Source organism: Desmodus rotundus, chromosome 1 (assembly GCF_022682495.2).
Source record: "Desmodus rotundus isolate HL8 chromosome 1, HLdesRot8A.1, whole genome shotgun sequence".
Classification (NCBI taxonomy): Eukaryota; Metazoa; Chordata; class Mammalia; order Chiroptera; family Phyllostomidae; genus Desmodus; species Desmodus rotundus.
Genome location: NC_071387.1, coordinates 99,682,322 through 99,708,439, shown reverse-complemented (window position 1 = coordinate 99,708,439; position 26,118 = coordinate 99,682,322). Strand labels below are relative to the sequence as shown.

General features: G+C 54.0%; 1 protein-coding gene across 3 annotated transcripts in view; it reads left to right on the top strand.

Moving 5' to 3' along the window:
• Positions 1-24,757, top strand: part of ABCA3 (ATP binding cassette subfamily A member 3) — a 51,801-nt gene extending 27,044 nt beyond the window's left edge. For all 3 annotated transcript variants that reach the window (XM_053928286.2, XM_053928282.2, XM_053928276.2), the window contains exons 15-34: positions 409-538; positions 715-869; positions 1,152-1,307; positions 1,605-1,815; positions 2,787-2,937; positions 5,338-5,436; positions 6,349-6,535; positions 7,341-7,644; positions 8,931-9,204; positions 12,944-13,148; positions 13,507-13,726; positions 14,089-14,247; positions 15,439-15,611; positions 17,107-17,235; positions 17,338-17,532; positions 19,309-19,496; positions 19,920-20,090; positions 20,359-20,549; positions 20,704-20,777; positions 21,250-24,757. In XM_053928286.2, the coding sequence (XP_053784261.1) occupies positions 409-538; positions 715-869; positions 1,152-1,307; positions 1,605-1,815; positions 2,787-2,937; positions 5,338-5,436; positions 6,349-6,535; positions 7,341-7,644; positions 8,931-9,204; positions 12,944-13,148; positions 13,507-13,726; positions 14,089-14,247; positions 15,439-15,611; positions 17,107-17,235; positions 17,338-17,532; positions 19,309-19,496; positions 19,920-20,090; positions 20,359-20,549; positions 20,704-20,777; positions 21,250-21,381 (3,504 nt within the window). In that variant the 3' untranslated portion in view covers positions 21,382-24,757. The remainder of the gene's footprint in view (positions 1-408; positions 539-714; positions 870-1,151; positions 1,308-1,604; positions 1,816-2,786; positions 2,938-5,337; positions 5,437-6,348; positions 6,536-7,340; positions 7,645-8,930; positions 9,205-12,943; positions 13,149-13,506; positions 13,727-14,088; positions 14,248-15,438; positions 15,612-17,106; positions 17,236-17,337; positions 17,533-19,308; positions 19,497-19,919; positions 20,091-20,358; positions 20,550-20,703; positions 20,778-21,249) is intronic.
• Positions 24,758-26,118: the final 1,361 nt, after the last annotated feature.

Below are 26,118 nucleotides of genomic sequence, written 5' to 3'. Positions count from 1 at the left end.
GTCCCCTGACTAGCTCTCCCAGGCCTCGGCCACCACTCAGGCTCTGTGCTCCCAGGGCCCAGGGTGGCGACTCAGGGTTGGGTCAGTACCACGTGCCGCTGCCCAGACTTAACTTCTCAGCAGCTTTGCCGTGAACGCTTGCTATGCTGGCTACACAGTGACGCCTCGGCCTCACAGGCCTTTGATGCCAGACACCGGGGGTGTTGGGGACCTGCTGGGGCTGGAGGAGGCAGAGAACAACGGAAGGCTGCATGGTCCCCAGTCAGCGCTTGGTCTGAAACTTCTCACCTCTCTATCTGCTGACTAGTGATGCTGGGCGTGGTCCCCTCTGAAACCCTTAGTGGGAGGGACCCATAGAGCAAATTCCTGAAGGCCTGAAGTCCAGGGTGGCCTCTGCCTTTCCTACAGGTGTTCAGAGTGGGGAACAAGGATAGGGCAGCCGTCAGAGACCTGAACCTGAATCTGTATGAGGGGCAGATTACTGTCCTACTCGGCCACAATGGTGCGGGAAAGACCACCACCCTCTCCATGCTCACAGGTGAGGGGCCACATGTCCACCACGGCAGGAGCGGGGTGAGTGGCAAACCCACTCACAGGTGGGTCCTGGGGTAAATCGAAGCAAAACTGCGTGGATGTGGCAAGGCCATCACGCCTCGTGCTGACTGGCAGGATGTTCAGCTGAGCCTAAGCCTTTGGTCTTCTCCTTGGCCGTAGGTCTTTTTCCCCCGACCAGTGGGCGGGCATATATCAATGGGTACGAAATTTCACAAGATATGGTTCAGATCCGTAGGAGCCTGGGCCTGTGCCCGCAGCACGACGTCCTGTTTGACAACCTAACAGTTACAGAGCACCTGTATTTCTATGCTCAGGTGAGCTGTCAGGGGGTGGGAGTCAGAGCTTGTCCTTGTCATGTTTGCTTCTTAGCATGCGTGCTTGGGTTCCTGAGGCAGCCAACTGAGCGCTTAGCCTCCCGGCAAACCAAAACTCGCTCCCAGGACCCCTCCCATATACCTGGAGTGGGGAAAGTGGGAGGGAAGTCAGGACTTGGAGGCCTGCCCTTGAAATGATGAGACCACGCCAAGGCTAAGTGGCTCACTGGATGGCCCCACTGGAAGCCCCCCACCAGAACTCTGTGCCCCCTGCTATTTCAGCTGAAAGGCCTGTCCCACCAGAAGTGCCCTGAAGAAGTCAAACAGATGCTACACATCCTCAGTCTGGAGGACAAGCGGGACTCCCGGTGCAGGTTCCTGAGCGGGGGGATGAAACGCAAGCTGTCCATCGGCATCGCCCTCATAGCGGGCTCCAAGGTACAGGGCAGCAGGCCCGGCCTCCAAAGGACACAGGTCAGGGCCCCCATATGCAGTGGACAAACACTTGGGGCAGCAGGGTCCAGAGGTATTGCCCTCTAGCTCCCACTCGGCCTGGGATGGCTGCTGACTCTGCAGCCATGGAAGGGGGCCCTGGGCGCCCTGGACGGGCCGCCTGGTGAGGACGGCACTGCTGCATCTTTGTGCAGCTTGAGCCACACAGGGCCAATGGTACAGCCAGCCTGGGCCTGGGACATGACTCTGCCATTTTCACAAGGCTGTTCCGCTGCCCTGCAGGTGCTGATGCTGGATGAGCCCACGTCGGGCATGGACGCCGTCTCCAGGAGGGCCATCTGGGACCTTCTTCAGCAGCAGAAAAGTGATCGTACCATACTGCTGACCACCCACTTCATGGATGAGGCCGACCTGCTTGGGGACCGCATTGCCATCATGGCCAAGGGGGAGCTGCAGTGCTGTGGGTCTTCACTGTTCCTCAAACAGAAATATGGTGAGTGGCCGACGGTAGGAAGCGGGGTGAGCAGCCCACCCCCCATCCCATATGGGGCCAGTGTCACTAACACAGAGTGCCAAAGAAAGCACCCACTGTTAACTTTCACGAAGGGCCCTGAGATCAGGCAGGATGAGGCCTTCCCTAGACTTCCTGTCTGCCACCTCTGGAAGGAGACCCAAGGCCCCAGGCAGCGGAGATTGGAAGAGTGAAGAGGGAGGGAAGAGGAGTACATAGTTTTGATTCGATTAGAAGGACAATCAGTCACGGCCACTGGAAGAGCAGTTGAGAACCAGGGCTGCCAAGAGCAGCAGTGCCCGTGGAGAGGCCGGGCACGTTTGCCAGTGTTACGGCTCTCAGACCAGCAGGTGACCTGTAACAAGGCCCAGGGCCGATGGGTCACATGTGGAAGCAGGACCTCTTTGCTACCTGGGCATGGCTTCCTTTCCTTCTCAAGGACAGATCATGGTCCAGTATGCGAGGTCCCATCCACGTTCTGTCAGTGACAAGGACAAGATACCACAGAAGTTGCATTCCTGCCTTCCATGGCTTCCCCTGGCCAGCACACAGCCCTGTCAAGTAAATGGCGACCCAGTGTAGTCACCATCAGGCTGGTGAGGGTGAGACAGGGCAGCCTTCATCATGGGGTTCCATTACTGAGAAAGCAAGGAGAACAGGCCTTGGGACTGTACCTACCACAGCCTGTGAGCCTTGAAGTCCGAAGTCTGGCTTGGGTTTTACCTCCATGTCATGCTCAGCGCCCACGTTTTCCAGCATCTCTTCCCAGCTGGGGAGCAGGAGGCAAGACCCTCAGGACAGCTCTGAGGAGTTCCGAGATGCATTCATTCTGGCTCAGCTGCCCCCTGCCCTCCAGCCCCTTTCCATGAGTCTGCCATGGTCATGAGCCCGAGGCCCTGGGCGGGCCAGGAGACAAGGGAGGCAGCCTCGTGTGGGGCTCCGCTGCATTCCAGGTGCAGGCTACCACATGACGCTGGTGAAGGAGCCTCACTGCAACCCTGAGGGCATCTCCCGGCTGGTCCACCACCACATCCCGAATGCCTCCCTGGAGAGCAGCGCCGGAGCAGAGCTGTCATTCATTCTTCCCAAGGAGAGCACGCACAGGTATGTGTCCCAGAGAAAAAACACAGCTACGGACCCAGGAATGGGGCTCGGTGGGTCTTAAGGGCTCCTTGCTTAGAGCCACCCACCCTGTGCCTGTCAAGACTGGCCAGTGGGCATCTCTTAAGTCCTGCGCCGGTGACAGCGCATGGTGAATCTGCTTGCTAAGTGTAGGATGCCAGGCCTCCCTGTGCAATGGAGCCGGGAGAAACATCACTTGCATCTGAGAAGCAGAAAGTGCCTGACTCATCAAAGGGGAGCTCAGTGCATGGGTCACACGGAGCGAAGCACGCACAGAGACCCGCCCGGAGCTCTCTGTGGAATTGTGAATTTGCGTGTCTTCTTGGTCTTGGAACTGGGTCATGGACACACGCCTCATAAACACAGTAGACCGCCAGCATGGGGAGGCGAAAAAACAAACCTGATCCACATTCTGTAACTCTGGGACATAAATCTTAAAAGTACATTTCATCTTGCTATAAGCCCAATTGAGTACGTATTTTGCCATGTATAATGTGCACATTTTTGCCCACATTTTTGAGGGAAAAATAAGGATGCTCATTATACATGGGTAGTACCTGAAATACCTTGTATCTGTTCTTGTGTTTTGTAATTATTTGTTACATAAAATTTCTTGTATCATAATACATTCAAAAATAAATGCTAAAATTTCTTTATAATACAAAAAACGAGTAACTAAATATAAATAAATAAATAATTGAGTTAAAAAATTAAAATGAGCCCTGGCTGGTGTGGCTCAGAGGACTGAGTGCAGACCTGTGAACCAAAGGACCACCGGTTCGATTCCCAGTCAGGGCACAGGCCTGGGTTGCAGTCCAGGTCCCCAGTGGGGGGAGTGTGAGAGGCAACCACACATGGATGTTTCTCTCCCTCTCTTTCTTCCTCCCGTCCCCTCTGTCTAAAAATAAGCAAATAAAATCATTTAAAAAATAATTTAAACAAAAGATTTTTTTCCCTGAAAGTTTGAGCCAAAAATATGGGTGTGCATTATACACAGCAAAATACAACAATTTGGTTTTAATAACGGCATAGTGCTCCCTGACTCAAATGTATCATAATTTATACATGAAACCTACTCTGTTATCACATGCTCATGGTTTTCAAAAAAATTATGCTAATGAACTTTCTTCTAGAAAACCCTTTGTCCAGATTTCCAGCGACCCCCTTGGGAAAGATTCCCAAACATGGGGTAAATAGGACCACCTTCTGGAAAGGTGGTGTGTTCGGCTTCCCCATCAGGGGGATGAGAGAGTGTCCGTTTTACTCCATGGTTGCTGGGTCTGAGTAATTTTGTTAATATGTGTGTATTTGATGGGTAAGAAGTAGCACATGCTCACTTAGTTGACATTTTGTGTTTCTTCCATTCCTGCAGCAGGTTGAACACACTCGTTCCTTACTGGTCTTGAAGCCTTGCTTCTTCTGGATATTGTGTGTTCATATCTCTTTTTTTTAAAGATTTTATTCATTTATTTTTAGAGAGAGGGGAAGGGAGGGGGAAAGAAGGAAAGGGAAGATCAGTGTGTGGTTGCCTCTCTTGTGTCCCCCACTGGGGACCTGGCCTGCAACCCAGGCATGTGCCCTGACTGGGAATCGAACTAGTGACCCTTTGGTTCACAGCCCGCACTCAATCCACTGAGCTACACCAGCCAGGGTGTGTGTTCATTTCTCTTGCTCGTTTATCAGTCAGAATGCATTATATGTAGTTGACCCTTGAACAATGCAGGGGTTAGGGGCACCGACCTCCTCTGCCCCCTCGCCAATAAGGTCAAAAATCCATGTACAAATCTTGACTCCCCAAAAACTTAACTAGTAGCCTACTGTCTACCAGAATCCTTACTACTAACATAAACAGTTGACTAACTCATATTTTTATGTTATATGTATTATATGCATATACCGTATTTATATAATAAAATAAGCTAGAGAGAAGAACACGTTAAGAAAATCATAAGGCAGAGAAAATACATTTATAGTACTGTATGTTGCAACTTTTCCCAATTCGTTGTTGCCTAATTTTCTGAGATTTTTTTTTTTTCCATGCAGATACTTTACATTTAATGGGTCTTATCTTTTTCCTTGTGACTTCTTTTTAGAAATGTTTTCCTGCCCGGCAATCAAATCAATGTTCACCAATTGCTTTTGGCTGGTTTCGCGGTCTCATGTAGCGGGGACACTGTCAAACAGTATCTTTGTGCTCGCAAGATGGTACATGGGGAAAAGAAAGGCAGGGAACAAAACCTGACTTCTATTTTTTTTCGAAATGGCGTTTCAAGGGGCTCAGTTCCTTTGCCCCTCCCCCATACTGCACAGAAGAGATTATTTAGGAATGAATTATCTGGAACGTCACTAAGAAGGGACTCATCACTCGGGGTCTTTTTTCAGGTTTGAAAGTCTTTTTGCTAAACTGGAGAAGAAGCAGAAGGAGCTGGGCATCGCCAGCTTTGGGGCCTCTGTCACCACCATGGAGGAAGTCTTCTTACGGTCAGTAAATGTGCTTCCTTTAGTCTAGGACTCAGCAAGGTGGATGCTTTCTTAAAAGTGTGATGATAAAGCAGCCCCCTCAACTGTCATCGCTGACACCCCTCTGCCAGTGGGCGTGCGCCTGGGGAGGAAGCAGCGTGGGGGGCCCAACTTGGAGTCCTGACGCTGTTACTAATGGCTGCACGAACCCACGGGGGGCGGGGGGGGGGGGGTTCTGACGCGCACAGCAGTTCAGAAAGCGGCCAGCAGCTAGCTGTGCTCTGATCGCATTGAGGGGGTGTGCGCTTCCCCTCGGGGTCCCTCCCGGTAGCAACAGGCTCCTCCCAGGTTTAGGCAGTAGTCCAGAGCTTGCCTTCGTCCGTAATGCGATGTGAAATTTAGCATTCAGACCCTCAGCACTGCCGGGTGAGCTTGATACAACTGACGCTTGTATTAGACACTTGTTGAATGCTTACTTGGCAGATACAGTGCTAAGAACTAGAAATGGAAAAATAGAATGTGAGGTAGCTGTTTTTCCTTGAGGACCCATGGCCTAGAGCAGGCAACAGAATACGTGAACGCAAACGCAGTGTAGCTGTCGTGCCCCGAGCCTCCTCCTGTCCCTCTGGAAAGCCCTTGTTATGAAGACTGACCTTGGTCAGTCTCCCCATGAGACTGGGATCCCCATGGGCAGGGTTCCCGTCTGCTTGTCTCTCTCTCCTGGGCTTTCCTTGGCTGTAATAGCTGGTGTTCTGGAGATATTTATTGATGAATGAGCAAAAAACCAAACCAGCCAATGAAGCTGATGGCACTCCACTTGAGTGCCTCTGACAGTCGCCCTCTTTCTCCCTCTGCTTCCTTTCTCTGAGGAACAATAGCTTCTCCCTCCCTGGGGAGCCTAGTTATGACCAGGCCTTGCATGGTTTGGTGCAGGGTCGGTAAGCTGGTAGACACCAGCATGGACATCCAGGCCATCCAGCTGCCTGCCCTGCAGTACCAGCACGAGAGGCGGGCGAGTGACTGGGCAGTGGACAGCAACCTATGTGGAATAATGGACCCAACCGATGGCATCGGCGCTCTGATGGAGGAGGAGTGCGCGGCCCTCAAGCTCAACACTGGGGTGAGCGCTGGGGCTGGAGTGGAGCAGCGCAGGAGGGCTGAGGGACCTCTGAGCACCACGCGTGAAGGGTCCGTGGGGGCGGATGTGACTTCAGGAGGATCGGAGAGCCGGGAAGAGGGCAGATTACAGCTCACACTTCCATGGGTTGGCAGGGAGAACTCGGAGCATTTTTACTGAGCAATTGTAATTTCTTCATGTTCGACCTCGGCCGCTCAGGAATAAGAGCAAATCTTTGCTCATGATGTTAACAGTGCTCCCTTCACCGAGATCTTGGTGTGTGCTGGCATCTGATGAGGTAGAGGCAGCACTGGCCCCATTTTACAGGCAGAAAACTGAGCCTGCACCAAGGTTGGTCACACGGCCAGTATGTGGCGGACCTGGGGGTTGGTCCCCGTGACACTCCCTACACTTAACAAGACAGCGAAGGGCCGAGGTTGGGGAATATGGGCAGCTGAGGGGCGTTTGTCTGCAAGCACAGCTGGGGTGCTCATACCAGCAGCAGTAGTCAGAAGCCTCAGGCAGGGGAGCTGTGGGACTGCAGCCAGTCTGCTAATGTCCTGTGACAAGCACACAGCGCTTGCCCTGCCTCCCCGGCTGTTGCAAGACCCCCTGAGGCCCACATCAGGGCCTGCAGGGACGTGCACACACGTGTCCTGCTTGTCATTGATGGAGCCCTGTGAGAAGCCCAGGGACCAGGGCACAAATGTCAGCTGAAGGCCCCAGGCTCACATGGGAACTATCCCTGCTGCTGGTCAGATGCTGGCTCCTGAGTGGCAGCCGTGTCACCTTGTCCCCTCTGCTGCAGCTCACGCTCCGCTGCCAGCAGTTCTTGGCCATGTTCCTGAAGAAGGCCTCGTACAGCTGGCGGGAGTGGAAGATGTTGGCAGCCCAGGTCCTGGTCCCCGTGATGTGCATTACCCTGGCCCTCCTGGCCATCAACTACTCCTCCGAGATCTTTGACGACCCTATCCTCAAGCTGACCTTGGGCGAGTACGGCAGAACCGTTGTGCCTTTCTCAGTCCCTGGGACCTCTCGTCTGGCTCAGCAGCTGTCTGAGCACTTGAAGGACATGCTGCAGGCTGAGGGCCAGGAGCCTCGTGAAGTGTTGGGTAAGGAGCGTGCCTGGGTCTCAGGAGCCGAGCTGTGCTGTGTCGGAGCCCAGCTCTTCAAGCGGGGCACTGCAGACTTTTGGGGTGGTCCGTTTTTCACTGCCCTGTGCACTACAGGACCCCTGGTCTCCCACCCCCACCCCGTCATGACAACTGAAAATGCCTCCAGACGCTGCCAGGCCTTCCCTGGGGGAGGAAATTGTTGCACTGAGTCAGAAGACAAGAAAGCATCCCTAGGGCTAAACTTTGACCGAGTGGTCATTTCCTGAAGTTGTGTATTTAGGACCATTCAAATGAAATGTGAAACTTCTGTGATCTTTCTGTTGCCTTTTCTGTTTACTAGGCTGGTCACAGGCATTAATGTGACACAGTGTTTCCCTCCGTCACCCTAAAACCAAAACTGTCTGGCGCCCCCTGTGGTGGCCGTCGGACGCTGCCCCGGGCTCAGAGCGGGCATGGCTCTGCTTACATGGGCAGAGCTCCGAGGTTTTCTCTTCTCACCGCTCCCCACCCACTTTGCTTCCTGGGCAGCTGCTCTGAGGTTCAGCATGCTGAATGGTCGCGAAATCTTGGCAAGAATCAGGTTCCTCTTTAGCTGAACGTATAGGCAGCCTAGAATGGCCAGCATGGCAACGGGCACCGCGCTGGGCTGGAGCTCCTGCAGCCCGGGGTCCCCGCTTGGCTCTGCCAGTGACTATGACCCTGACTAGCCCCATGAAATACTGGTGAGTGGCCCTGTTTGTCACCCCAAGTGGCCCCCAGCCTGTTTTCTGGCTGTCCCCAGCCCAGTCCAAAGATTGTGAGGCTCTCGTGGTGCACAGTGGGTCTGGGACATTCAGGACGCTGCGCAGACGCCCCAGGCTGAGTCCATCTGAAAGGTTGAATTCCTGCTCCCTCATCGAGTGGGGGGCTTGTCGTTTCTGACCACCTCACTACATGGTTTTATGACACTGTACTTAAAGACATCTGACCTTTGTCCTTAGGTAATGACAAAAGGCCTTAATGTATGCCGTTGTAAATATCAGTACTAAGGGTCACTGATGTGTCCCTGTCCCCTCGCTGACCCTTGGGTCTTGCAGTGTAGGTGTCATCACTGTACCCATTTTACAGCTGAGTGAGAGGCAAGGCCAGAGCAGCGAGCCTGTGTGCATGGTGGGACGGCCCGTGGGCAGTGTCTGTGCGTGTGGTGTGTTCTTCCCATCGTTCCTCCAGGCCTTCCGAGCTCCCCAGGGTGTGGGCCGTGGGGGTCAGTCGTCCACACTGCTGACTCTGCCATTGCTCCCCAGGTGACCTGGAGGAGTTCCTGATTTTCAGGGCCTCAGTGGAGGGGGGAGGCTTTAACGAGAGGTGCCTGGTGGCAGCGTCCTTCAGAGATGTCAGCGAGCAGACAGTGGTCACCGCCTTGTTCAACAACCAGGCATACCACTCCCCGGCCACGGCGCTGGCCATTGTGGACAACCTCCTATTCAAGCTGCTGTGCGGCCCAGGGGCCTCCATCACAGTCTCCAACTACCCGCAGCCCCGGAGCGCGCTGCAGGCCGCCAAGGACCAGTTCAACGAGTACGTGCACTGCCCTGCCATCCCTGTCCCCTGAGGACCCCGTCCTCACCCGATCAGGCAGGCCCCTGCCCTCTCCTGTCAGGACCATTCATCAGAACTGACCGCCCCAGCACTACTGGGGGCCGCCAAGAGCCACGAAGGTGGATAAAGTATAATTTCTGCCCTCAGGAAGCTTCCGGTTCTTGGCTGAGGAATCCTCACCCCACACCTTTCTCAGCCTTTATACTCACCCTTTTCTTAGATAGCAGGTAAGCTGGTGAGGTTCCATCCCGCATACACTGAGGTCCCTGCAGGGAGCGCCTGAAGATTTAGAGGGTGGCTATGCCCTCTTCCCAAGTCTGCACCCAGCTCCGGCCAGTGACTGTCCCCAGGGAATCCCAGCACATGCTCATTCTCAGGGCAGTGCCCGGCTGTGTGTGCGAGTGAGGACGGCGGAACACAGCAAGATCAGGGGTTCTAGCCCCTTGACAGCCTTGCATCGGGCACCCGGGAGGTCTCTCCTTAGGCCTTGTTGCGTGTGTAGGCATCGTGTGTGTAGGACTCTCCCTCATCCCTGTCACACAGCCCCCAAACTCTGGGACCATCCAGAGGAAGTGAAGAAAATCAGTTAACTTCAGAGCAAGCATCCACTTCAGGGCAACTAATTAATGCGGAGGGGGACTCATCTCCATCCATCCCCCATTCTAGACTGTGCCCTGGACTTTACCATGTCTTCTCCCTCAGCACCCCCATTTCTACCCCGAGAGGAGACACCGTGGCAGTCATTGCCCTCCTTGGTACACCAGACACAGACAAGCACAAAGATAAATACCCGCAATGGAGCACAGGGCAGGGCTTTCACGTGGTACTCAGAGTGCTGGGGTGGGGCTTGCCCTTGACTGAGCCATCAGGGGGAGACAGGCTTACGGGAGGGGCCCTCGAACCTGGGCAGGGTTGTCAGCAGCTATGGGCAGGGGCTGTGCTGGGGACATCAAGAGGTGGCAGCTGCCTCCTGGTGGGCCCCAAACTAGGAGACCCAGAGGTCAGGCTGAGCAAGTTCAAGAGTGGACCAGGCAGCAGGGATTTTTGTTTTGTTTTAACAGCTTAGCAGATATAATTCAGCTACCATACAGCATCCCTGTTTGTAGTATGTAATTGTGTGCTTGTTAGTCTATTCACAGAATCACGGAGCCATCATCACATTATAATTTTTAAGGTAATTGACATATAACATTATGTTAGTTTCAGGTGTACAACATCGTGATTTGATACATGTATTAGGAAATGAACTCTTCAAGAAGTGTGATTAACATCTGTCACCGTTTGTAGTTACAATTTTTTTTATTATGATAAGAGCTCTTAATATTTACTCTCTTAACATCTTTACAATACATAATACAGCCCTGGCTGGGTGGCTCAGTTGGTTGGAGCATCATCCCATGTACCAAAGTGTTGCAGGTTCGATCCCTGGTGGGGACGTGTGCGGAAGGCAACCAATGGATGTTTCTCTCTCCCTCTCACTCCCCCTCTCTAAAATCAATAAAAGCATATCCTCAGCTGAGGATTTAAAAATATATAGCAAAAAACAGCCCTGACCGGTACGGCTCAGTGGATTGAGTACCGGCCTGTGAACCAAAATGTTTCAATTCGATTCCCGGTCAGGACACATGCCTGGGTTGCAGGCCAGGTCTCCCGTGCGTGGCACGCAAGAGGCAACCACACACTGGTGTTTCTCTCCCTCTTTCGCCCTCCCTTTGTCTAAAAATAAATAAATGAAATCTTTTAAAAATATATAGCTAGAAATATATATAACACAGTATTGTTAACTATGGTCGCCATGTGGTACATTACATCTTTGTAACTTACATTATTTTATCACTGGAAGTTTGCACCTTTTGACTCCCTTCATGCATTTTGCCCATGCCTCCCCTCTGGCAGCCACCAATCTGTTCTTTGTGTCTATGAGTTCTGTTCATTTTTTAAAATACTTTATTTATTTAATTTTTTGGAGAGAGGGGAGGGAGGAAGAGGGAGAGAAACATTGATTGGTTGCCTCTCACATGCCCCCAACTAGGGACCTGGCCCACAACGTAGGCATGTGCCCTCCCTGGGAATCAAACCAGCAGCCTTTTGGTTTGCGGGATGATGCCCAATCCGCTGAGCCACACCGGCCAGTGCTATTTTTTTTTTATAAGAGTCCTCATATAAGTGAGATCATATGATATTTGTCTTTCTCTGTCTGACTTATTTCACTTAGCATAATCCCTCAAGGTCTATTCTTGTCGCAAATGGCAAGATTTTTTTTGTCATGGCTGAATAATATTCCAATATGTATGTTACACTGTCTTTACCCATTCACCCACTGTTGGACACTTAGTTGTTTCCATGCCTTGGCTATTGTGAATAATGCCGCTGTGACCGTGGGGGTGCAGGTCTCTTTTTGAATTAGTGCTTTTGTTTCCTTCATGTAAATACTCAGGAGCTGCTGGATCATATGGCAGTTCTTTTCATTCTTTTTAATCCTCACCTGAGGATATGTTTATTGATTTTAGAAAGAGAGGAAGGGAGAGAGAGAGCAGCATCGATGTGAGAGAGAAACATCAATTAGTTGCCTCCCGTATGCTCCCCGACCAGGGACTGAACCCCGCAACACAGGATCAAACCCACAACCTTTCAGTGTATGGGACAGTGCTCCAACCAACTGAGCCACCCGGCCAGGGCGGCAGTTCTATTTTTAAATTTTTAATGAAACTTCACACTGTTTTGCACAGTGACTGCACCAATTTACATTTCCATCAACAGTGCACAAGTGTCCCCTTAAATGCACGTTCTCACCAACAGTTATTTCTTCTCTTTGTGATAACAGGCATTCTAATAGGAGTGAAGTGGTATCATATTGTGGTTTTGATTCGCATTTCCCTGATGATCAGGGATGCTGAGCATCTTTTCATGTATCAGTTAGACCACAATATAATTTTGTTGAATGTTTTATCGCCCCACAAAGACACCCTGTGACCTCCGGCAGTCACTCTCCATTCCTCCCTCCTCCATCTCCTAGCGGCCACTAGTCCCCTTTCTGCCCTCATGGAGCTGCCCATTCTGGACATCTCCTATGAATAGAACCGTGTAACGTGTGGCCTTCCACGACTAGCTTCGTTCACGTTCAAGGTTCATCCATGTTGTAGCGGGTGTCAGTACTTCATTCCCTTTTTGGGTCAATTAGTATCCAGCTGTCCCAGTACTACTTACTGAACTGATCAGGAGGTTTTTAAGCCACAGAATAATGCCATAAAAGCCAGTTTGTAGAAGCTATTGCTCACAACCGAATGCAGAACGCACCTGATGAGGGGGCGGGGGTGGGATCTTAGCTGTCGCAGCGATACAGGCGCCCAAAGATGGGGGTCGGACGAGGGCAGAACAGAGAGCCAGGCAGAAGGTCCTCAGATGTGGGAAAGGCAGAGTGATACCCGAGTGTCTGTGGGGAGTGGATGGCACAGGGGACAGGTGGAAGGCAACTGGGAGATTGGCACTGCCATCATTGGAGACAGGAAGTCCAGAGAAGGAGCTATTCTTGGGGGGAGGATTTTGCTGGTGCCGAGAAGCCCCCCTCCAGTTCTGGCATTCTCTCTTAACCCCCTTTAGTGGCTGGGCCACTGCATTGAGTACTTTGAATGGTAATGACCAAGGACCCAATCCCCCAGCTGCCCAGAAGTATGGTGCTCTATTCCTGACCTTCCCTGTCTCCCCCAACCTCCCACAGGGGCCGGAAGGGATTTGACATCGCCCTCAACTTGCTCTTCGCCATGGCATTCTTGGCCAGCACGTTTTCCATCCTGGCGGTCAGTGAGAGGGCTGTCCAGGCCAAGCATGTCCAGTTTGTGAGCGGAGTCCACGTGGCCACCTTCTGGCTCTCAGCTCTGCTGTGGGACCTTATCTCCTTTCTCATCCCCACTCTGCTGCTGCTGGTGAGGGCCGTAGCCGGTTCCGGGACCCTCCCCTGCACGTCCTGGGGCCCCTGCGCAGACCAAAACCAGCCTGGAGTTCCCACTGGTAGCTCAGCCCTGATTCCAGGACAGTTGGGAATGCCAGGCAGCCCTCTTCATTGGTCTGCATGCCCCCAGCTTCCGGCCCCCTTTAGTAGCCAGGGGCCTGGAGCCAGGTACCCTGGTAACAACTCTGTCAGTAAAAGGGAGAAGGGGGAACCTCGTCAGGGAAGATCCCAGGGCTGAAAGCCACCATGAGCAATAACTGGGCCTGTGGGGCTGATGGGCCAGGCTCCTGCGCTGCTCTGCATACCAAGCCACCCACCCTGTGCTGCTGCAGGTGGTGTTCAAAGCCTTTGATGTGCATGCCTTCACACGGGATGGCCACGTGGCTGACACGCTGCTGCTGCTCATGCTCTACGGCTGGGCCATCATACCGCTCATGTATCTGATGACCTTCTTTTTCTCGGGGGCGGCCACTGCCTACACGAGGCTCACCATATTCAACATCCTATCAGGCATCGCCACCTTCCTCATGGTTACCATCATGCGCATCCCAGGTGGGAGCCTGGAGACCTCCCCCTACTCCCCACACACATCCTGGGCACCCATGGAGCTCTCTGTGCCAGTGTGGAGGTGTGGGAGGGTGGGGGGGGGTGGTACCAGTGCAGACCCTGGGCCAGACCTTGCTCTAGCACTACCTCCCTCTTGTATTTTCAGCAGAGCCGGTGGGACCACCCCCTGGGAGGTGGTGTCCCAGGAAGGCCTGGGCCTCATCTGTGGAGGACGCCCAGCTGGATACCCTGGCCCACACACACTGCATAGGGAATATCGGGAACCTTCTTTCCCTGATTCGATCTGTCCTTGGGGGCAGGTGTGTTGTGTCCCCCTGCGCTCACTGGTCTGTGCCTTCTCCCCACAGCGGTAAAATTAGAAGAACTTTCTAGAACCCTGGACCACATATTTCTAGTGCTGCCCAACCACTGCCTGGGGATGGCAGTCAGCAGCTTCTATGAGAACTACGAGACCAGGAGGTACTGCACCTCCTCCGAGGTGGCCGCCCACTACTGCAAAAAATACAGTGAGTGACAGGCTCCCACCGGCAGCCGATTTATTACTCTCTCCCCGGGGCCAGCCAGGGCATCCCCAGGAGCCCGGGTTCATGCGAAGGGGCTCCTCTGGGGAGGCTCAGGGCCGTGGTGTGTCAAGGCAGGTCCCTGGTCCCAGAACTGAGATACCCCAGATATAAGTATGCAAACGGTCTTCAGAAGCTATGTGCTCACTACCCCGCCCCCAGAATGATGTGTGCTTCCTCCTTCCTACCTGGCTGACCCCTCTCTGTAAGATCAGCCTAGGTGTTCCCTCTCCCAAGGGGGCTCCCCGACCCCTAGCCCCACCATCGCCTGGGCTGGGCACCCCTCACGGCTTCTGCAGACTCAGACATGCAGGGCAGTCCCCTGCCTCCTTCACCAGCCCCCACCTGACCCCTCCCGCTCCCGCCGCCCCTCCAGCTTTCACTGGCTCCTGGGTGTTCCTTGGTTCGTGAGGCAGCGTCACTCCAGTCTCCATCTCTGTCTTTACATGGTCTTCTCTTTGTGTCTTTGTGTCTCAAACCTGCCTCCCCTTCCTTTTGTAAAAACATTTGTCATTGGATTTGGGGCCCATCCTAAATCCAGGATCTTACAACCCTTAGCTAATTACATCTGCAAAAACCCTGTTTCTAAGTAAGATCATTCGCAGGTTTGGGGAGTTAAGACATGGACGGCTCTCTGGGAGCCACCGTCTGTCCCACCAGACACCCTTTCTGGGCTTGGAACCGTCTTTTGCAGGCAGCCTAGTCGGCACGTCTGCAGAGCGCTGTGCAGCCCCCTGGCAGGCTCAGCCTTTGCTCTGTTCCACCACTTACTTCATCGGACCGACTGGTGGGGAGGGAGGCACACCTTACCTCTCTTTGTCCCAGTGCAGTCCCCAAGTGAGGAAGTGAGTGCATGTGTGAGTGAGGGAGGGCATGACTCAGTAACTTGTCATAGTTGTCCCTTGCAAGGTGAAACTGCCTCAAAATACGGGAGGCGTTTGTGACCCTTGTGTGGCAGTGACAACCGTGGGATGCACCCTCAGAAAATGAGTGAACCCTGTACTTTCGCAGCCTCCACATAGAGGGCTGGGGTGCAGGAGCCCAGTGGGCCTAGAGAGGGACTCGGGCTGGCTCCCTGGGCGAGGAGGAGGGGCAATAGGGGACACAGGTGCAGCAGCCTCTCCCTTGCCCACACAGACATCCAGTACCAGGAGAACTTCTATGCATGGAGTGCGCCAGGGGTCGGCAGGTTCGTGACCTCCATGGCTGCCTCAGGGTTTGCCTACCTCACCCTGCTCTTCCTCATTGAGACAGACCTGCTGCGGAGGCTGAAGACCTGCATGTGTGCCTTCCGGAGGAGGCGGCAGCTGGTGAGCGGCTCCTACAGTTCTGTACTGGGAAGGTCTCCCACTAAGGCCAGGCTTCCTCAGGCCAGCACACAGGGAGGGCTTAGCACCCAGCAATGGCCAGAGTGTATATGCAGCACAGGGCTTGCAGCCTGGGAGGGGGCTGTAGTCCTCCTGGGGCCTTGGGGTCCTAGGTCTCAGCAGAGGCAGGGCTGCCTGGCATCGTCGTGTTTGTCACGTACATCCCATTCCACAAACAAAACCTGCTGAGACCAGTCCAGGCTTCTGTGGCTCAGTGGATTGAGTGCTGGCGTGGGAACCGAAAGGTCGCCAGTTCAATTCTTAGGGCACACTCCTGGGTTGTGGGCCAGGTCCCCAGATGGGGCGTGCAAGAGGCAGCCAACTGATGTTTCTCTCTTACATAGATGTTTCTCTCCCTCTCTTTCTCTCTTTGAAAATAAATTAATAAAAAAATTTTTTTTTAATCTACTGAGCCCCGGCTGGCATGGCTCAGTGGATTGAGCACCAGCCTGTGAAGCAAAGGGTCACCAGTCCAATCCCCAGTCAGGGCACATGCCTGATCGGGTCCCCAGTAGGGGGCACATGAGAGGCAGCCACACATTGATGTTTCCCTCTCTTTCCCCCTCCCTTCCCCCTCTCTAAAAATAAATAAAATATTTCAAAAAATAAAAATTAAAAAACCTGCTGAGACCACATTGGATGTACAGATTAACCCAGGGCAAATTGGCTTCTCTAAAATATTAAGGCTTCTCTAAGAAAAGGAGTTTCTACCCACATATGAAAATCTCACATCCCCTTAAGAAGTACAAATTGTGAGGTTGGGAACAGTCTAGCAGTGGCCAGGGGGGAGTGGGGTGGGGACAGTGGGAAGAGGGGATTGCAGGAACTATTATAAAGGACACATGGACAAAATCGGGGGGGGGATGGTGGAGGTGGGGGAGGGAGGTGGGTTCAGCTGGGGTGGGGTGGAGGGAAGGGGAGAAAAGGCATACAACTGTAATTGAATAACAATAAAAATTTAAAAAAAAAAAGAAGTACAAATTGGTAGTTACAGAATAGCCATGGGGATGTAAAGTACAGTATAGGAAATGGAGTAGCCAAAGAACATCTGTGCATGACCCATGGACATGAACAATGGTGTGGGGATGGCCTCAGGGAGTAGGGGGGCTGGGTGGAAGGGGGCAAAGGGGGAAAAATTGGGACAACTGTAATAGCATAAATAATAAAATATAATTAAAATCCCATATCCCTCAGTGGAGTTTCCTGATTTTCTCCGTAAGTCTTGCACCATCCCTGTTCCTCAGACAATTTGTGTCTGCTTGGTGTTAACTTCAACCCTTATGGCTCCCCCTCCCCCAGCTCTCCTTGTGAAAGGCCTGAGCCTGCATATGTGGGCTAGACTGGGTGAGCTGTCTCAGAGACCTCAGCCTCTTCTTCCAGAGAAAAGGACCCCTTGGACTGGAGCTCACCCTTTGTGGTCTTTTTCCGGAACAATTAGATGGAAATGTACACCCGGCCATCAGCCCTTCCTGAGGACCAGGATGTAGCAGACGAGAGGAACCGAATCCTGGCCCCCAGCCTGGACTCCCCACTGGACACACCTCTGGTCATCAAGGAGCTCTGCAAGGTAAGGCTCCACTCCACAGGCCCCAGGTCTGCCCTCAATGCGTGCCTGCTCAGAAGCTGGCTCCCTGACTCCCCATTGTGATTCTTCCCCGGAACCTCGCAGGTGTATGAACAGCGGGCACCCCTCTTTGCCGTGGACAAGATCTCCCTTGCAGTCCAAAAAGGGGAGTGCTTCGGGCTGCTGGGTTTCAATGGAGCTGGGAAAACCACCACTTTCAAAATGCTGACCGGGGAGGAGACCATCACTTCTGGGGACGCCTTTGTTGGGGGCTACAGCATCAGCTCAGATATCGGGAAGGTGGGTGCCACCTGGAAGGTGATAAGAGGGGGGCACCCTGAAGGCAGGTATGCAGCTCATCTTTGGGTGGGGAAGTAGACAGCAGGATGAGGCAGTAACCTTGGGCAGAGCTAAGCCAGGGATGGGTAGTAGAGAAAGGGCAGGGAATAAGGACCCCCTTGGCTGGAAGGGTGCAGGCCTGGCCGGAGGACTGAGACTGGGCCCCTCCCAGAGAAGCCGTTTCTCTGGACCTGGTGCAGCAAGGCGCTCACAGCACGCTGCCCTGCTCAGAAGAACAGGCTGTCTCCAGCCTGTGCAGAAAGATGTGCGATAGCGACCCCTGGCTGTTCAGACCAGCCATCCCACCAAGCACCAAAAGCCAGATAAAACGTCAATGACAAACCATGTTGGTAAAAACATGGAAGAGCACACAGATGGTGCAGAACTCAGGCTGAAATCCAGGAGCCCTGAGAGACACAGAAGGCCACTGTGTTCTAGGTAATGGGCGTGGCTTTAGGGGCTTGCCCTGTGAAGAGGGCAGAAACAAAGGCCCAGGGCCCCCACGATAGGGGTATAATAGGAGACTTTTTGCATATGGGGCTGAACCCCAAAGGCTGCCCCTCAGAGTAGGGGTGAGCCAGGCCAACCTCCTGCTCCCATACCCCTGGAGGTTGCCTGCAAAGTTTCCTGTGTGCTGAGCAGAACAGGAAAAGGAATGAAGAAGAGCCTGTGCCGGGAATGACCTTGTCTCCTGAACTGGCAGCAGGGACCAGACTGCAGCACACAACCTCTCTGGAGGGAAGGCCTCCATCCCCGGCCTTGAGGAACACCCGAATACTGTTGCCAGGCCCGTGCGCAGGGCACGACTGAACAAACTAGGCGGTCCCTGCGACTGGCGCCCACGGGCCTGATGGCCCTGCAGGGGAAACGAGCCCACCACTGCACATCGGCAATCGCAGACCCAGATTATAAAACAGCTGTGTTTACTGTGTTTACAGAAGTAAACGAGACTGAAAATATGTGTAGGAAAAAGACAATTACATCTGTGATTTAGGAAATGGAGGGAAGGATGAGAAGTCCTAAATACGTTTAATCTGGGTTGCAGGAGGAAAGGACAAAAATGAGGGGAAGATAATCACTGACAAGGTAATAGCTAAGAATTTTCCTAGATCAGTTAAGCACAAATGCTGGAAGTCTAAGAACCCCAAGCAGGGTAAAGAAAAGAAACCCCACCTTTGGAATCCATAGACTTTTTAGGCTCACTGTCCCCAGCCAGCTGCTGAAAGTAGGGGGGAGATGACAGTGGCCGCGCGGCACCCTGGCTCTGATGGATGTGGCCGTCTGACTAGGGGATGCCCCGTCCCCAAAGTGCTGCCACCAAACCTGTCTGTCATTAAAGGGAGGAGAAAGAAAAGTCCTAGCACACAATAGGTCTTTGTTAAATGTCTGGTGGATGAATGAGCAGATGATACACCAGCAGATATTTACAGGTAGTGATCACTTTGTATAATCAATACATTCTTGTACCGACCTGCCCCCACACTGTGCATAGTGGACAAGGCTCTGGCCCATCTCTGACCCCTCATTATGGGGCAGTGTGGCTACTGATAGCCTCCCTCCTGCACCGGCGAACCCACCTCCTCTGTCCCCACTGAAGTGCTACTTGGCAAGCTTTGGCTGCGGCCAGCGCCAGGGCCTGTGCACTGGCTGATGGACCACCCTGGATAGATTGGCTGAGAGAAACCCAGAGGAGCCTCCCTCTTACCTCTTACTTCCCCGGTTGCGTTCCAACCCCAGGTGCGACAGCGGATTGGCTACTGCCCCCAGTTTGACGCCCTGCTGGACCACATGACGGGCCGGGAGACGCTGGTCATGTACGCCCGGCTTCGAGGCATCCCCGAGCGCCATATCAGTGCCTGTGTGGAGAACACACTCCGGGGCCTGCTTCTGGAGCCACATGCCAACAAGCTTGTCAGGACGTACAGGTGCACCTGCGCCGCGGCCCCTCCCTCACCCCATGACTCGACTCACGGGTCTTCCCAAGATGGAATCAGGGTCTCCCTTGCCATAGACAACCACACAGGTTGGGAGCCGGAGCTCCCAGTTGAAAGGGGCTGACCTGTCAGTTCCCACCTCCTAGAGGTAAGGCCAACCTCGGGCGATGTCAGGAACCCCCCTTAGGTGCAGACAGATGGTGTTACTGCTCCATGTGGGGGCAGGGACTGACCCCGTGAGCGCAGCTTGCTCTGGGGCCTCCACCTCTCTGAGGTGGAGGGTTTCCAGGCACACTCCTTCATTCTTCTTCACCTGGGGTGCTCTACGGTCACTGGGCCCTGTCATCTGTTGGGACCTGGGTATGTCATACTAATAATCAGCTTTGCCCTCTCCTGCCCCTCCTCTGCCCCCAGCGGTGGCAACAAGCGGAAGCTAAGCACTGGCATTGCCCTGCTTGGAGAGCCTACGGTCATCTTCCTGGATGAGCCATCCACTGGCATGGACCCTGTGGCCCGGCGCCTGCTCTGGGACACCGTGGCGAGGGCACGTGAATCTGGCAAGGCCATTGTCATCACCTCCCATAGGTAGAGCCAGGGTCTCTTTGGGTCAATGGATGAGCCTGGATAGGGACAGTGGAAGGGATAGGCTGGGAGGGGCTCAGTGGAGAGAGACCTGACATTAACTGGTACAGAATCTGTGAGGAGAATCCCCAGGCTGTGGCACGTGGGCCATATTCTGATCATGGGAATCAGGAACAGTTGGATCTGGGTGTTGACACCTTCCCACCTGCGCATGGAAGGTGGGTGACAGCATACCCCAGCCCTGTGTCAGGCCTGCACCCTCTCTCCCCAGCATGGAGGAATGTGAGGCCTTGTGCACCCGGCTGGCCATCATGGTGCAGGGGCAGTTCAAGTGCCTGGGCAGCCCACAGCACCTCAAGAGCAAGTTTGGCAGCGGCTACTCCCTGCGGGCCAAGGTCAGGAGTGACGGGCAGCAGGAGGCGCTGCAGGAGTTCAAGGCGTTTGTGGACCTGACCTTCCCAGGTGCGTGACACTGCACAGAGGGCATCTGAGCCTGACCCCACCCAGTCCCACATCCCTGACTCCTACGAAGAGGGCTGCAGTTCTGTGGGCCCCGGCCGCCCTCCCCTGCCCTTCAGCCCAGCTCTCATGAGGACATGGTCTCTCCTTTGCTCAGGCAGCATCCTGGAAGATGAGCACCAAGGGATGGTCCATTACCATCTGCCTGGCGATGACCTCAGCTGGGGGAAGGTGAGCACCGGCCCCATGGGGCCTCAGCTGGGGAAGTTCCCTCCAGTGATCACTGCTTCTGTAATGATTCCAGGCTCTTTCCAAGGAGGAATCATTTGTAGTTTATGTTCTAACACTTGCCCTAATATCTACTAGGTTTGGGGGGTTTACACCTGAAATATATGAGTTGGGACAAAACTGGTGCAAAAGAGGAAACTGGCTCAGAGAGGGAACGCAGCTTGCCTAAGGTCACACTCTGAGTTAATAGTCAGGAGGAAGCCCAGTCCCCTGCCTGCTCACAGAGCACAACCCCCTCCTCTCTCTGGGATCTCAGCTCGCCCTGTAAGGCCGACTCCCTGCGTGTGCCCTAGGGGCTGGGCTGGGCAAGAGTAGGACCATCAGGGCTCTACCACCCCTTATGGACAGAGGACTCCTGGCCAGCCTAGAAGCTGGGCCCTGATATTGTTAACAGCAGCTTGTCTGCTTCCCAAAGGTCTTTGGTATCCTGGAGAAGGCCAAGGAGAAGTACGGCGTAGACGACTACTCTGTGAGCCAGATCTCGCTGGAGCAAGTCTTCCTGAGCTTTGCCCACCTGCAGCCACCTGCTGAGGATGAGGGGCCCTGAGGATCCTGGCAGACGTGGGATGAGTGGGAGCACAGGTGGACGTCCTCTCCCTCTGAGCTCATCTTATCCTGCACCTTTATTTCTAATCACTGTTTTCTATGATGGGTATGAAATTCAAGGCACAATATGGACTGTGTGTATCGGTGCCTTCACGCCAGGAATCAGCATGTGAACATCCATGTCTAAGGTGGTTGCCGAACCCCACTCCGAGAACTCAAGATCCCAGCCAAGAGTGGGTCCAGCAGTTTGTTTAGGCAAGCTGTAGGGCCTTTGCGGAGAGCTGTCCAGGAAGAAGCCACTGCTGACCCAAGGAGTGACTTTCCCTACAAGCTTATGAGGAGAGTACTCAGTCACATCTTCATGTTGACACATGGCACGGAGCTTTGCTGGGTGTGAAACGGGAAGCCGGCAGGACATCTGGCAGCAGGGCCTGCCCACCAGGCCGCCCAGAATGGACAGAAAGGTCACCTGTTGCCATCCATGAGGGAGATGCCAGCTGTGATTAGGCGCTGAAGTCTTGGCTTCCAGTATAGTCAGGGGCATCCTGCGTGTCCATGCCCATCAGAGTGTGGACACCATGCCAGGCAGAGCTGACCCTTTGCCTGGTGCCATCCCTCCAGCCTCTTCCCGAGCCGGCCAGTGCAGGGAGGGAAAGCAGTCCTCCATTCCAGACCCTGGCCTCTGACAGGCCACCGGCCAGGAGGCCAGTTGGGGACTGAGCGGCCATCTGTGGAAGATGCACTGAACACATGGTGACTCAGTGTCCAGAAAATAAAGGCTGGAAGGGAACATGACCACGGTCTGTAAGTCACACACCAGATGGGGTCCCGAGCCCAGGGACTCCCCCCCAGCCCAAACACAAGTCTCCTGGGTCAAGTTTCAGACAAACGAAAGCAAGAGCTCGTTTTTCCTAGTGCGTAGTAAACTTACAGAACTGTCAGGAGGGGAAAGTCAGCCAAAAACACAAGTGCAAAACCAGGTTATGTGAACAGCCGAGAGATATTTGTCCACAGTGAGGAGACACAGGTGTAGGGTAGGCAGAGGAGGGTGCAAACCTGGGTGGGCAGGAGGCCTCTGGTTTCAGGGCCTCTCATGGGCTTTAAGCCATTTTCCAGAAGATTCTTCTTCAGCATCAGCTCCCTTTTTATTTATGTACTATTTATTTCTTAGTTTTCTAAATTTCCATGATTTGAATCTCTGTGCCTTTTACATTCCCTTAGAATTTATAGTTTTAGAAAAGACTTGTTTTCATCACTTTGGTTCACTTGGGTCAGTTTCAAATTTGCATTTTTGTCAGTTTCTCAAAGTTTATAAACACTGCAAATAGTTGCCAGTAGCTCTTTTATTCCCTTTAAAGTTCTTCAAACTATCATCATTTAGTCCCATGGTATAAAAAATAAACTTAGGGATGGCTGTGGTCTTCAATGTTGCCCAACAGAAAACAGCTTCCTAGAGGGGGCCTGTGGTTTGTCGGCAGGCGCCTGGCTGCTGCGCCGCGTTGGGTGTGTTGGGTCGTGGGGCAGAGGCACCACCTGCCGCGTGGACACGCTTGACAGCCCTCCTGCTGGGCTTCCTGGGCTGTTCTTAAGCCTTCATGTTAGAAATTTATCTTTTTTCTCTTTGGCTGCCACAGAAAAAGAATGTGAGGAAAGGTGTTTTAGGACCGAAGCGACAGCGTATGTGAGTACACATATGAAATCAGGTTGCATCAGTACAGGGAGAGGTGGGTTTGTTGATGGGACGTGAGGTGGAGAGATCAGCGTGAAGGAGACTGGCAGGAAGAAAGTGAGGGCTGTCGTGATCAGAGGTCCTTCTCAGGAAGATGACCTGGCAGCTGTGGGAGGGATGACGCAGGCGCAGCCGAGGCCGCAGCAGTGGGAAGCAGGAGGGCAGGCGCACAGCACGGTCGAGGAGAGCCCAGAAGACCATGTCAGTGAGAGGAGCCCAGGCTTGCACCCAAGTGTGGAGCTTGGGCAACTGCAGGAGGGACATTTAGAAGGGACCGCAGGAGCAGCAGGAGGGGGCACTGCTGTTAGGGTTCGGTGTGTCCCCGAGTCATCTGCAAGGCTGCTGGAAGCCCAGCATGAAGCCGACTGTCCTAGAGGAGCAGGAGTAGGACCTAAGAAACCACACATACATCCTGCCGTAGCTGGTTTGAGCTGTGGCCGCTCTAGGCCCAGCGGAGGGGTGTGGGAAGGAGCTGTGGACCATGACCACCCCCACTGCTCCCCCAGCATAAGTCAGCCTTTGTCATACATCCTCCCATTCCTACCTCATTCTCCTCTAGACCTTCAGGCCCAGCTGGTCCCTAGAGATGCTGGTCCCAAACAACTGTCACATCAGGCAGGCACAGCCCTCCATGGGGACTCCACTCTTGCTCTGCCCCCAGCAGCAGTTAGGAGACAAGGTTGTGCCTGCTCTGCCCTGCACGGCCTGGGCAAGGGCTCCCCAGGGGCAGACACCCTGTCAGGGCTGAGCCAGGCCTAGGAAAGTCCTGCCCAATGCAATGGTGTGGCTCAACTGAAGTAGTGGACGTAGGAATTGTCCTTCAGTCTGAGCTGTACCCAGGACTTAAGAGAGAGATCCGACAAGGGAGAAGGGCAGCCATGGGATGGGTGGGGAGACCCTACTTGGGGGCAGCTCTGAGGCCAAGCCTCTCCACTGCCTTCAGTGTGGGGAAGGGTTGCCAGGCAGGAGATCACAGGTCAAGGGGATCCCACCCCTCAGGCCACAAGAACAGCTCCTGCAGAGTGAAGGCTGCAGCAGGCTTGCTGAGCACATCAGAAAACCCCAGATTGCAGTGGTTTAGAAGACAGGAGTTTATTGCTCTGCCAACTACAAAGTTCAGAGAAGGCAGTCCAGACATTCTGTCACCATCAAGGTCTCAGGGAGTCATACCCCATCTACCCGCTCCATCCAGGTACAGGCCTCCCTCCTCAAGGTCACCTCTCAGAGTCTGAGGGCTGCTGAGGCTTCCAGATGGCATCATCAGAAAGCAGGAGAGGAGCAAGACAGCACAGCCCTTGGCAGCTGTGAGACACTTCTGCATCCACATCACTGCCCAGATGGCAGGCACACGGCAGCAGGAGATACAACGAGCTGGGGTACACAGATAAAACCCAGACACCAGGACACAAGCCCAGTCTCTGCCACGATGGCAGCGGGCAGGCTGGCGTCCTCAAGGAGATCCCTTTCGGCATGCCTTTGTTGTCCACCTGGGCTGATGAGACCTCACCTCATCCAGCAAGCCCCAGGAACCCCCACAGACCCACAGAAGTGGCCATCCCCCAGGATCTGCCCCCAACCCCCATCCCCCACAGAGTGCCCTGGCCCTTTGGTTGCAGGGACTCAGAAAAACAAAACTAACTGGAAAGTTTCTTTTTTGTCTTTTTCTTTCTTTCTTTTTTTTTATTATGAGCTGGGGCGGGGGGGAGGGGGAGGAGAAAGAGAGAAACATCAATGTAAGAGAAAAATATTGATGGTTGTCTCTCACACATGCCCCAACCTGCTACCTAGGCACGTGCCCTGACCTGGAATCAAACCTGGGACCTTCCAGTCTGGCCAGGGCTGGACAGTTTCTTGCTGAGGAAATTCAAACCCCAGATCTCTAGTCCAGGATACCAGGGGAAGCCAAGGTCACCTGAGTCCCAGGGACTCTGGCCTGGTCTCACAAAGCAGCAGACAAGACTGAGTGAGCCAAGGCCAGCACCTGGAGGGAAGGGGAGACTGGAAGGCAGGTCCAAGGGTGGCCACCAGCTGTCTGGGATGAGGGAGAGAAGGTTCTAAAAGGCTGGCCTAAGGACAGACCAGCAACCGGACAGCTGATTCCTGCTGCTCCCTCTGGGTGACACCCCATTCCAGCTGCTGTTCAGCTCACCTCTGGGGACCAGCACAACACTCGCAGCATAAGCTGAACAGGCCCTCTGGGACCCCTTCCCACACAGATGGGTCAGTGTGAAGGTGAGTGCCACCTACACTCATCCAGAGCCTTCCCGCTGCACTGAGGGACAGAGCTTCACCTGCAGACAGAGGGACAAATGTTCCTAAGTAGACAGCCTAGGCCCTACCTGGACCCAGAGGAGCTCCATCCACTCCTGCATTGCAGATACAGTCCACAGGTACGGAGAGGTACCCCCAACACCAAAGTTAGAGTTGGACCGCTCACCCCACCCCGCCCCACCCCACAGCTGAGACCAGCAGGCCAGGTGTGTGATGTTCCACCCTCCAGACACGAGGCTCCATTCCCCGAATCCTGGTTCAGGCCTGATCCCAAACTCCAGAATGTTCAAGTTCCTGAAACCCATTTCCCTTCCCCGACGGAGGTCAGGGCAGTCTGGGGACCCTATATGAGAGGCGACTCAGGGTGGTTGGGCCTGGAGGCTGTCATAGAAGCAACCAGAAGGTGGAGGTCCAGGCCCCCGGGACAGTCAGGCAGCCAAGAAGCAGGACAATGCTGGGCCCTGCAGTGCCATCCCCACCTGACAGGCCAACATGGTCTAGACACCAAGCAGTCAGGGGAAGGGGCTGAAGCTGCGGGGTCAGGCCTTCCTTCCGCAACACACGTTGCTGCCCAGGCCCCACTCCTGGGCCTGGCCCACAACCCATAGGTGCTGACTTCGGATGGCTCTGAGGTTGGAGAAGCTCCAAGTTGACTGGCTATATAAGGCACAAGGGAAGGGGAGGGGCCTGGGGGACAGGCCAGGACAGCTCAGCCCCAGCCAACACCACTGCACGACC